The following is a 12,866-nucleotide window of genomic DNA, read 5'->3' as shown; positions in this document are numbered from 1 at the left end:
ATAATGATGATAAATATAATTGTAGTAGTTTAATATCCTAAAATCCCGATGTGATATTAATTGGGGCACTGAAGTAAAATGATCCGGAAATTCGTACAAAAAATTTTTCACGGGTGCCTGAGTGCGCTGACCTGAAGCATTTTCTCGTTAATCAAAAATATGCGTCCTTCGATGATTATAGACTCCAAAGTTGACCTGAGGGCTGCTACGCATTTACATACTTTTTCCTTCATGCAAATACTGTTGCCAATGGATCACACCGGGTATAAACACCACAATACACTTTACAAAAGAAAGAACAATGATTCGCAAGAACAATAAATAAAGCTTCATGAAGCAGCATAAAGTGCTCCATGTCTTTGCAAGTCAGCTTCTCGACATGTATTACTTATAAACAACTTCATTAAAAAAAACAACTACAACCATTTAGACTCTATGTGTGAGACGAGAGAGTGGACTATATAGATGTTTCTGTAGACTAGAGTATACGTGCCCCATAATAAGAAAGATCTCGTTCTGGCACACTCGATGCTATCTGGTCGTATGCGAGGGTCTACCGGTCTGCTTCCGGCTTGTAAAAAGATGACGTGCGACGTGAAGCCGACAGGCAAGAAAGAGCGTCTGACATTCGACGTAAGGACAGCAGACATCAGTGACTGCCCCCCCCCCCCCCCCCCGTTTAAAGGCAAATACATAGCCTAGAATCCGGACAAGCGGATACCTGCCCCCGTAACTGAGGGGTAGATCATCGAACGCATTATTCAAAGGTCGCAGGTTCAGTTCGTGCCAGTAGCAAGTTACTTTCACGCCCATTTTGCTTTCTTCGCGTTTACGTTCGAATTACTTCTGATAACATCCTCCATACTTTTCTTGGCATCATTGTCTGTTATTTAGCAGTAATATTGCTGCACTTCCGATGGAGGCGGAAATGTTGTAGGCCCGTGTACTCAGATTTGGGTGCACGTTAAAGAACCCCAGGTGGTCGAAATTTCCGGAGCCCTCCACTACGGCGTCTCTCATAATCATATGGTGGTTTTGGGACGTTAAACCCCACAAATCTAATCTAGCAGTAATATTGGTTCTTACAAAGAAAACAAGCCCTGCCATCTACACTTATTGCTTAATAATTCTTTTTAAGGAAGACCATTTATAAAACATTTTATGATTGATTACAGTCGTAAGGAGGCTGAGCGATGGGCGTGATTTTTTTTTCCTTCGTGATTTTGAACTAAATGTTACCCGGACACCGTTTGCAGGTGGCCACTTCGTGACGTGTTGAGAGGCGGATCACTCTTTCAGCATTAGGTTGAACCCTAACTCTCTGAAGTGAAGTGAAGGGAAAATATGATATCATCGTGACATTTTGTTTCTAATCTATATCAAACGTTGAGGGTGGTAGCTCATCGCCGTGGCATTTGAACGCATTGACCTGGATCGCTTCATGTTACCGCAAGTTGGCACCTTGGCCTTAAACGACTCCAGATTCGGCAGGTCATGGCAGCGTGCTTCAAGAACTAGGACGAAGCGGACGCGCTCGATGAGACAAAGGCGTCTGCGCTTTCGAAATTGTTTATTTGAACGTGACTGATTTGCCCTTGCTGTCAATGCGGGCTGCCATAAGCTGTAACGTAATCAACAAGCACAGCAGTACATTTTAATCCAGATGCACTGATGACGAGGTGAACTTTTCGGTGGGCGTCTGAATCAGTGATATATTTTCAGCGAGCCAGCCCCGATTTCTCAAAACACCGTCAATGGACACTTGTGTATAAGCAATGCACATTAATCAGCGGACTTTCATGAATGCACGGGAAATGTTTGTCGCCGTTATAGCGCTGCAATTCGCGCTTTCATGGTGCGCAAGTAAGTGGTTAACAGAACAGAATTTTCGCGAAAGTGGAGGTGTAAGCGCCGAATTACGGGTCGGGGACAAGTGTAACACCACTAAATGCGTTGACTTTATTTTCATTTTCGTTGTTCTGCGTGAGTGTCTGACCTTTACAATGTGTGCAACAATGCGATTCACCGAATAAGTTGCGCAAGGAGTAATAATTGGTCGTGATTTTTCGAAAATCATTTGAGAAACAATATATTTTTACCGAATACACATTCATGCATAACATATTCGGAAGACCTATTAATTTTATTTTTCTCTGCTTAACCTGACCGCCCTGAGTGGGCCTAGCCAGGTGACGTCGAGTTAACTCGTGCCTATTGTTCACCAAATGAAGTTTTTTCACTCACTCGCTCACTGCTTCATGCAGGTATTGTGAGAAAGTATGTACAAAATAGTTTAGGAGCATAAATAAAATTAAGTGCTCTTCGCTAAAGTGATTTCAATATAACGAGAACTGATGCAGGCCTAATAAACGGAACTAAATTTCCAACTGTGGTTAACCCATTAAGACTGTGAGAAGAACCACGGCGGTGTTCGTTCTGCTGGTAATTACAACTTTGCAAAGTATTGCATGAAATCACTCGTTTTCACCCACTGGTCGTACAGAACATCCATGTATCTGTCTTTCAAGAAAACAGATGGACGGTTTATTTATTCTTCATTCTCGCTTTGGCTAATCATCACGCCATCACATACTCAAAACGTGGAAGAGCCATAGAGGGATGCATTCCATTTAATTTTACAGTGCGAAGGGCTTCGTGAAAATTAAATTACTGATAATTACAATACCCCTATAGCTGAAAGCACTCGGAGCAGTAAAAGATCCTGGAGGCGCAAAGTTTCTACCAAGGCAGCTATCTTACAGCGATGGTAGACGAAGCGTTCGAACTAACTCACTCCCTGTTTACGAAGAAGACATGAGAATGGTAGCCATTGTTTTGTTGAGCGGAGGAAATTGCACGTTGCAACACGTAGATGTCTTGGACCTGTACAACACGAATTTTGAAATGTTCGTTTCCCACGATACTTAGTATCACTGGTTTGAATCTCACTAGCTTTTTTGTGGTCTTGCCGATCAGCTCCAAAAAGCGCATTGCTGCCAGTCACTGCATGAGTTGTGAAGTTTTCCCAGAATGTCGGGCCTGATCACTGAATTTTCCCTTTGTGTTCTAGCGTCATATAGCGTCGAGTGGCAGTTCCCTTCCGCGTAGGGTCGCTCACGTTCTTTAACGCTTTATGCAACGACCTGCGGTATTTTCGTAAATGACAAAACGCCCAAATGAAAGGGACGCACCATACCACCGACACGCATAGAGCAAGTGTGTGATCAAAATTTTTGGGGGTCAGCAATTTCGAGATGTGCTCAATACTACACGTCGGCGTCAGAAGCTTTCTGCTACAGTGATTTTACTAGACATCCTTGAACATATTCTGTATTGAAATAAATCCCTGAAGCCTGCACTAAGCTATGCATGTTTGTAACAACAAATATGGACCATTCTAAAGACTGTGAGAGATTAGCGCGTCTGACATGGCTAGCAACATCCACCCATGATTCCGGCCCGAGCATTGTCTACGGCACACACTACACATGCACCTCATTGTTTTATAGTATTCTATGTCAGGTCTCTTCAGCAGTCTTCTCATAACACTAACCTCTATGCTTCTAAGTTGCCTAAGGTAGGTGAGGCGGGTTGTTTCTAGGTTGCTTTGAGGTCATTGGTATGTTTTGCTAGGTGATATTCTGAGTTATTTATACATTCTCAGCGCGGACACGTTCGAGTTAAACCACAGACATGACACCAACGACCACACTGCACACACAGATACTCGCGCTGAAACCAAGCGTTCGCCCCTGTCGTAGGTATGCAAGCACTCCGTTGTTGGTGACATCACGCAGTCATGCCGTCAAGATGACGTTAGGTTTGTCATCACCTCCGGATCTTCCAGCCACGATTGCTCTTTTCGGACATGGGCGTACTCGGCCTCTTCGGCTTGCCGGCGTCACTTGGCAGACATTTGTTGAGCTAGCTACTGCCTTAATCATATTTAGCGGGCCCTTAGTGATCAAGTCGTGAAATTTAACTAATTTTTGTGGCACAAGCATTGATGTGGTGATAATGTTGTAATAACCCTCAGGGTTCGATGCTTCTATAATACTATACCGAGCATGAACAAGGATGACTGAGCCAGAAAAAGCAACCTCCAGGTCCCAGCAATGTTTTAATCGCCATGAAGGACAAGATATATAGAACTAAATTGTGCACACGCACGTGTCTCGTCAATAACAAAACTTTTTCAAAAGAAATTTCATCGCTGTATCTGTGCCACCCACAAAAACGTCGTTTTGACACCGACAGGTAGTCAAATTATTTTTTAGGCAATGCAATGAATTAGGTGCTGACGCATATGCGTCATACGACAAGTGTACTTTGAAGACTCTACTAAATTTCTTTTTTTGTTGTTGAAATTCAACGCGCATATCAAAAAGCGTCAGGCGCTGGGATACAACCTTCGCACTTCTTGCCATGCACCGCGCATAAAACTCCCCTTGCCACGCTGCCTGAGCCGTTCATTGACATATCTGCCCATTTGGCTCATACTCAATTAACCTCAGGCAAGTGTAATGCAGTACACGACTGCTGTATTGCAAGCTTGAAACTCAGTTTGCTGCTTGTTCTACCAATACGGCTTCTCAATTCCATCACTATAAAATTGGAGCCGTATATAGCTGGTGGTAGGCCTTTGTGGCAAAGCAGTTAGTAAGATAGCTGCTTTTGTGGGGACGTCACCATGTAGAAGATGTCAGCCTGTTATTTTTTCTATGTTGGACACAATAATAATGAAATCTAACAGACTATCACGCCAAAGACTATTAAGCATAACAGTCTGTTAGTTCTCATCCGTAGTGTATACACATCTTCTCTTTGAGGATGTGCGTATGTTTGGGCATCACTCAGAAGTAAACGCCATTTCTCATTGTTTTCTATCTTGTCGAGAAGTACCATAGTGTTACCCTTGTCTGCAGGAAGTATCACAGTGGTCTGGTTCTTACGCACGTAGCCTCTTGACATTATCACGTTCTCGCAATGACAAGCAGGCACTGTGGATTTAGTGCGCAGCTTAGACATGGCCTTTACAACGCATGTTTAAGCCTAATAACGCTGAGACTGACCAACCAAAGAACATGCTTAGCCTGACCCAGATAGAAGTTGACACCGAGATTCAGAACTACCACCTCGTAGTTGTCTGACTGGTTCGAGGACTGGTTGTGCGCCACCTCCTTTTGAGAACCTCATAACTGTGCTGCAAAGGGTTGCTTCACTCTTTGCAGTTTTCGTCCTCTGTGCGGACTGCCCCTACGTCTGCGTGGGGATAACCGGCAGCTTCAATACAAGGCTCTAAAAGTACAAGAAGGACGCCCACAAAAACACATTGGGTCCAATATCTTGACCGAGCTCTGCGCAGCTGTGTCACACGCTATCAACAAAAACAAAGCCCGTATATCTGCCAGGAAGAAAAATCAAGCTGCATGCCTTTATCTTGAGTCTTTGTTTAATCACACTAGGCCGAACACTCTTAATCGCAATGACGATAACCTCCCCAGGTGCCTTATTGACCTCACGTGCCTCATTTAAAAAGACGAGCTGCTATGCCGATGTTTTATTGTGAACAAGCTGAAACGCCAACTTTCTTAAACCATGTTCGTCCGTCCGTATGCGGGACAGGTATTTTACGCCCCACCAAAAGTATGGCGTCAGTGACATACCCTTCTCCACATGTCTTGCCCCTCACCGTTTTTTTCCCACACATGTATTTCCAGCTAAGCTCTGCGTTCTCCTGCTTTCATCTCCTCGAAATCCACGAGTTTATTAGGCCAGTGAGTGCCTGTAGAAAGACAACTTTGCCAAAAAGACGCATAGGAGTGTATTTAGAAAACATAGACCTCTAATGCGATGAAGATCACTACTTCCATGTGTTGGAATGCTTTATGAGCCAACCAACCAATAAACGCGACGATCTTTTCTCTGCAAATACGACGCACTTCCTCGATTAGCAATATGTCGTTTTCATTCTGCTCAGAAACAGAAAAGGAAGTCATCGCATATCCAAGCGTGTTGGAAGAGAGGATGGCCGGGGAAAGCATGGTCCTTAAGATTACAGAAGACATAACACTGAATCTTGAAAGAAGTTTTGTACTGGCTGATGAGCTACTCTTTGTTACGAGTGGTAAGGAAGAACACCATGTTGAAAAAGTAAGTTCACATTGATTATATTTCATAATTAAGCATGCCAAGCAAGTTATTGCAGTAATAAAGCTCTAATGACACAGCATCGTTATACATAAGAAACAAAGGGTAAGAAAATTATACGTTGCAGGTGGACACGTCTTCCATTCAGAAGGATCTGTACCACGACTCGCATCGGCAGTCTTCTGTGATGGTACGCAATATTGATGGAGCAGTCCAAGTCGTAAGTCCTTCCTTCCTATGCCAATTTAAGGCTTGAAATTTATCCCTCAACGTTGTCAAACAGTTGCCTTCTCTATTTCTAAATAAATCGCATGTGAAAGTATCATCGATTCAAGAGCATATTCTCATGATCGAAACCACCTATAAATGTAGAGATGAATAAACTCTATAGGTTTTGAATGTTTTTCAGCTATTCGTCTGAATTGATGACAGAAGTGATTTAACAAGACGTTTTATCATACTGGAAAATCCTCCTGGGCGGTAGATAATTTATTCTTTAAAGTAACGCAGCTGAAGGTCGGTAAGAATGGCTGTGACGAAAGTACGGAGTATTGTGTAAGACAGTCTGTCAGGTGGACACACATTTTAGCAGTATTTTATTGAACAACATTTCAAGTACGCTGCAGAGAAATGTAAATTTAAAGGTTTTTTTCTACACAATATAATAATGATGACACGCAGACAATTACGCCAAGAAAAGTATAGCTGGTGGTATTGCTAGTAATTGTAATGTAAATGTCGAAAAACACGGTCGGAACGATAACTTCCCACCGGCCGGGACCGAATCTGCGGCATTTGAATAACGCGTCCGGTGTTCTACCAAATGAGCCACGGTGGCGGTCGTATCTTTACCCACCTCATAGGGTACGTATACACATTTAAATGAGCAAATAGTCAGCGCCATCTCACGCCGTTACTCCGTTATTGCTATGACTGATATTAATATTAAGATCCCCTACACTTTCTTTGATATTATTGTCTGTTATTTTTTATTATTATTGCGCCACCGACAGTATGCTGCGGCATGCAACCGTTTGTGTAACATGAAGCTTTGCAAAAGAAAAAAAGTATCGTGTAATATACTTCATTGTGCCCTCTCAAGTAACCATTCCCTGGGTGGCGTCCAAATCTACATTTCAGTTAAAAATGTTTTCTTGTTGTAGATGAGCATCGCCTCCTTAGAATTTTTGTTCAGATTTTCACAAACTTTTTTTTTATATCCCTGATGCTTTTCAAAAATTTTTTGAGATATTTTCCGCCAACTGATTCCGTCAACTTGTTTCCTTCTCTAGGAAGGTATCCTTGACAGCGTGTTGAGAATCAAGCCCTTACTACAGGCACCACGTTCTCTTGATGGACAAATACCACACAAAGTATACGAAGTTGAGGAGAAGTTAGACTCGAGAGCAATGCGTAAGAGCTCGTCACTTCAGTTTTCTACAAGTTACACCAGACCCATTCCAGTTTGAGACTAAAAAAAAAACTTATGTGGCCTGGCGGTAGAACACCTGCATGCCACGCACAGAATCTGGGTACGATGACTCGGACGCCAAAGTTTTTTTCATTATTATTGTTTCTTGGTGTTCCTGGATTTATTGAGTCACAGATAAGATTTTTCGCCCACAACCAATGACACTGATGCCAGCATCTATGCTGACGGCAAACTTATTGAAAGGAGTTCCTTAACTCTATCGCGCTAAATTCTAGTTGAATTTTTGCACCTTATCTGTTCGTACTCTTCCTCGCCCAGTCCCTGCTTTCATTGCGCATAACTTGAACATTGCTGATTGTTTCACAGAAGAAGAACTCTAAGTTTGCGTATAAATGCAAAACCTTTTTTTTTTCAGGTATGGCCTATGGACCATCGCGAAAAAGGGGACAATGGAACCGACAGAAGAGTAAGAAATAATTCATTATTTATTGTGTTGAAATTATACATTTCACGGTCACAAATTCATGTAACCAAGATGTTTAAACTATTACGTTTTTAAAGCACTGGTATATAGTGCCACGATACGTGTTGGTTTTAAATTAGTTACTTAACAACATTTGACCCATCGTGGCGACGGCAAATCTCCATGAGGGAAAGCATATCCTAAAGCAAAGACGAACCATTTTATTCGCCAAACTGCTTCGTACCTTCAACGCATACGTTAGTCCAGTAGATAGCACGGAATCAATGGCACACTTCGCACGTTTTAAGAACGTGGCTAGCAAAAAATCTGGAAACAAACTTCAGAAATGAATGCGCACAGCCAGCACAAAAATCTTATCCTAGTAATTCATTTGTCGCGTAGCTTTTAACTTGAAAATTTCGGAAGACTTCTCAAAGTAACGTAATAGGAAAACATGTGCTTGGAACTATTTTTTTTTATTTTGTTAACTTTGCTTCATCTGAAAACAGAACATTGATGAAGCCCAGCTAAAGCGTCCAGCACCATAATGATCACTCACGCCTATCAGTTGCAGACTACAAACAAGCCGGAGAATTCCGCATAAATCGTAGCAGACTCCACTGTGACTCCTAACACGTTCGTACGTTGCAAAACATGCACCTTGCGAACACGAAAGCGTTGTTGTATTCACCAAGACTCCAGTGACGCATTTCCGTCATAAAGATGACGTCGTCAAAAAAATGTACACTATTAAATGTCAATGAAAAAAAAAACTTGTTTCCGACCAGCGACCACTCGATATGCATCTACAGATACCGGGCATATATCGACTGCACGACGGCACACATACAGGAGGCTTTTGAACGGGCTTTTTGTGTACTTTACTTTCCTCTAAAATGGCTAATTCTCAGTGTGGTGGTGCCTCCCTCAGGAAGCGATAAAGTCGAGCGAGTCATCATTACTGTCGCCACCTCGCTTACTTCCTGTGACGCGTCGTTCGTACTCATAGCGTTCGGCGTTCGTACTCATAGCATTCGGCGTGTTTTCAAGAGAAGTGAAATTTCGTCAACGCCTTGACGTACCGTGAGGTGCTGACTTTAGCTCAAGCGTCCCGTCGTGCTTTGCTCACAGTATCCATTCATACCAAAAAATAGCCCTGCGCCGCACGCCTGCCTTGTCTGGCCAACACAGCCTCACTGCAACTCTTATTCCCCGCTTACACTCGCCCCGAGAAAGAACGCACCTTCACTGCGGCGGGGACAAGGTGCACTTCTGTTTCTACGTAGTCCGGCCGAGGTGTTCAGTCACTCTTTAACCCGCCCCGCCACGGTGGTCTAGTGGCTAAGGTACTCGGCTGCTGACCCGCAGGTCGCGGGTTGGAATCCCGGCTGTGGCGGCTGCATTTCCGATGGAGGCGGAAATGTTGTAGGCCCGTGTGCTCAGATTTGGGTGCACGTTAAAGAACCCCAGGTGGTCGAAATTTCCGGAGCCCTCCACTACGGCGTCTCTCATAATCATATGGTGGTTTTGGGACGTTAAACCCCACATATCAATAAATCAATCAACTCTTCAACATGATGCGTAATGACGGCCTTCGCTGAAGTGCCTGAACTGGTGCGTCCAATTTTGCGATGCTCTTCTGGCTGTGACACCGCCTGGTCTGGTTGCTCTCTGTCCCCGCAAACTAGTACAGCTACCACAAAGGTTCGTTTACCCATCGATCATAAACGTCTGTCTTCGGGATGGAGATGTGCCAGCAAGCGTCGAAGTGGGTGCATCCGCGGTTAACGATGCAGCAGGTGTGAAATGCCCATCGGCATTTAGCATATCTCAAATCAAGCTATACAGTAATCATTCATTCACTTCTGTAAGAACGCGTGTGATACTTGTTGGTTTGGCAAATAAATCAACGATGATTTTCCTATATATATTGCTAGAAAGCTGAATTTGGAGAAGTATATTCTGCCATAAAACGGGTGAAAATATTTGATAAAAGGAAAAAAAAGAAAGTATACCCATGCAAATGTTACAATGGAGTGCATGACAAATAGCTCATTAATAATAACGTAAATGCATAGAAACTGTTCATATATTGCAAATTAGTGATTTTAGAAAACATCATGTCTTTGCAGAAAAAATTTACATCACATTCGTGCTAGGCCAAGGTTCAGGGGAAGATAGTAGCTTGATAATATGAAAAAATAAAAATAAGAGAATGTCATTGCAGTCAAAGTTTCGGCAAGCTCTCTTTTGGTAAGTTCTCGTGAGCTTTGAAAAAGCAGCAACTACTGCCTTGGCCAAAGATTTCCTTGTGGAAACTTCAGCTCTAGTGGCACCCCCTCTCCGAAAGTATTTTATAGCTTCGTACATGTGTATTTTGTTGTTTTTGCATATAGAACTACATTATTACTTGATCGACTTCGATATCAATGATCAGGCTAGTTTGGTCTACGTGCTAAAGACGCATGTCTGAAATTTCACTATAATTTAATTTTTTTAGAAAACTAGCTTCGACTTCGGTTGAATTAGACGCAACGTTTCGTACATTTTAATATATTTGTTCTGTATTGTTTTCTTGTGGGGGAACATACATCCACGAAGATCCCCAGAACAAAACGCACAATTTCGTAGTGGGCATGAATGCTGACGCTTCTTAGCTTAACAAGCTGCTACAAAGACCAAAACTGAGAGCAACGCAGTACATTTAGGACTTTCTTTCTTGTACATTCAGGAAACAATACCCAGAGACATGAGGCTACGAACCAAGGGAACTCGGACGTTTTTGTTGTGGAAGTTCACATGATTTCGGACATGAAGCACCAGCGTAGCTTCAAGAAAAACGAGGAACTGATTGCCTACATGGCAGTCACGACCAACGCTGTGAGTTGAATGTCTCAGAATCAATCACTTGTGCTTTAGTAAGCGGCAGAGCAAACCACCCTCCCGCCCTTTTCGTTTCCCGCAGCGCATCATGCGCAGTGGGCCAGCGTGCGGCCGTTCTTCAGGCAAAGCCTCTGCTCGATCGACCGTAGTTTCAACCGCGTTCAACAGGTGGCGCAGAAATACCACCGGCCGTCTCCGCTGAAGCAATCAGAGCATTCGCTCAGCCATCATTCTTCCTTTTGTCTTGCGCTCCGCTCACCCCTCCGTTCCTCCGCTGGACCGTTTGGCTGCTCAGCTATTGCTCTAATATTCTACGGGTCATTCAGAAGGTTATATCACCCTGCTGCTGTCACGTTGCCCATACTCAATGTGAATCGTGATTGTATCGTGATTTCTTTGTTTCGCCATACGCCCTTGTCGGCTCAAAGTCGCAGCCATGCATTGCTGCATCAATCAGTGTCGTCTGGAGGGAACGACCATCCCAAAAAGCATTGAGGACTCGGAGAAGCTCTGCGGCATTGTAAAGCAGTAAATGTTCTGGGTGGCACTGCACTTGTTCCAGCAAAGCTCGCCATTCCACACACTTTCTTCCTGCCCGCATGCTTCACCAACGAATGTTCTTGCGGTACGATTTGTACATCTGTGGTTCAATTAAATTTGTGCCTCGTCTGCATCCACTCGGGCGAACAAGACGTTGAGTTGAAATGAGTGCTTCTGGGATTTCATCTTTTTGAGAATTTCCGTACTTCTTTTCAAACCTTTATCTGTAGCACACTGTGTGAATTTTCGCTTGCGTTAGGAAGGCATTTTACCATAATTAAAGTATATATGCTAACGCGCTTTCAGCTGTTTCAGAAATGTGGTTGAGCGTGCTTCACTAATGACATATTTCTAATATATGGCAAATGCGACGATTGATGAACATGTTACGATCTCTACACTCTGTTTTAGGTCAACTTAAGATATCTCGACATGGAAAGACCTAAGATCAGCTTCATCCTAGTTGGAATAACACGGAGCAAAGTGAGTACATTCCAAGTAATTTTAATGCATTTAAAGCTTGTGATTTTGAATTCTTGACTTACGCCACCAAACTACTCCATGTGATTAGAAACGAGGTTACTGTAGCGAACAGGGAGTTTAATCATCCCAGGATTTCTTTTACACACAGAAGTGAACAGTACAGCTTCAGGCGTATTGACCAGCCAGCTGCAGAGCATCAGCCGGTTGACTGTTGCTCATAACAGAAGGCGCGCCGCCCGTGCTTGCGTGATAAGAGCAATCATGAAGTTAGCACCAATCGGATCACAGATCAGTCACAGACATAAAGCTAATAACAAATACCTGATGGAGAAAACGGGCGTTAAGGATATCATAGCTGAAATCAAGAAGAGGAAATGGACATGGGCCGGGCATGTAGCGCGTAGACAGGATAACCGCTGGTCACTAAGCGTAACTGACTGGATTCCCAGAGAAGGCAAGCGGTTTATGGGGAGACAGAAGGTTATGTGGGCAGATGAGATTAAGAAGTTTGCGGGTATAAATTGGCAGCAGCGAGCACAGGACCGGGTTAACTGGTGGAACATGGGAGAGGCCTTTGTCCCGCAGTGGACGTAGTCAGGCTGATGATGATGATGATGATGATGATGATGATGATGATGATGATGTGTAAACAGTTGCACAAGCTGGAAATAGCAAGTAATCCCAAAAAAGTCACACCATTGACATCGAAGGAAGTGGTTATAGAATACATGCAATAACCTAAAGTGCGTTAGGTAGAACTAAAAAAAAAATTAGCAGCATAATACCGAGTTCCGTCTGCACGATAGAGATTCGTACTATATAAACCATAGAAAGAAATAGCGCTAGTGTGTAAGAAGCTTCTTGATGTGGTGCTTAAAACGAGATAAGAAGAATACTGCAGGCGTCGGATCTTGC

The 12,866-nt window shown here is 43.3% G+C and overlaps 1 protein-coding gene across 1 annotated transcript in view; it reads left to right on the top strand.

The window, feature by feature from the left end:
* The first annotated feature begins 1,704 nt into the window (after positions 1-1,704).
* The window catches only part of LOC119164086 (venom metalloproteinase antarease TserMP_A), a 29,557-nt gene continuing 18,395 nt past the window's right edge, over positions 1,705-12,866 (top strand). The window contains exons 1-7 of the mRNA XM_037416192.2: positions 1,705-1,863; positions 5,981-6,153; positions 6,278-6,370; positions 7,443-7,563; positions 7,998-8,048; positions 10,777-10,925; positions 11,880-11,951. Coding sequence (XP_037272089.2) covers positions 1,776-1,863; positions 5,981-6,153; positions 6,278-6,370; positions 7,443-7,563; positions 7,998-8,048; positions 10,777-10,925; positions 11,880-11,951 — 747 coding nt within the window. The 5' untranslated portion in view covers positions 1,705-1,775. The remainder of the gene's footprint in view (positions 1,864-5,980; positions 6,154-6,277; positions 6,371-7,442; positions 7,564-7,997; positions 8,049-10,776; positions 10,926-11,879; positions 11,952-12,866) is intronic.

This window comes from Rhipicephalus microplus, chromosome 8 (genome assembly GCF_043290135.1).
Source record: "Rhipicephalus microplus isolate Deutch F79 chromosome 8, USDA_Rmic, whole genome shotgun sequence".
Classification (NCBI taxonomy): domain Eukaryota; kingdom Metazoa; phylum Arthropoda; class Arachnida; order Ixodida; family Ixodidae; genus Rhipicephalus; species Rhipicephalus microplus.
Note: the sequence above shows the minus strand (reverse complement) of the source record. Positions and strands in the feature narration are given on the sequence as shown.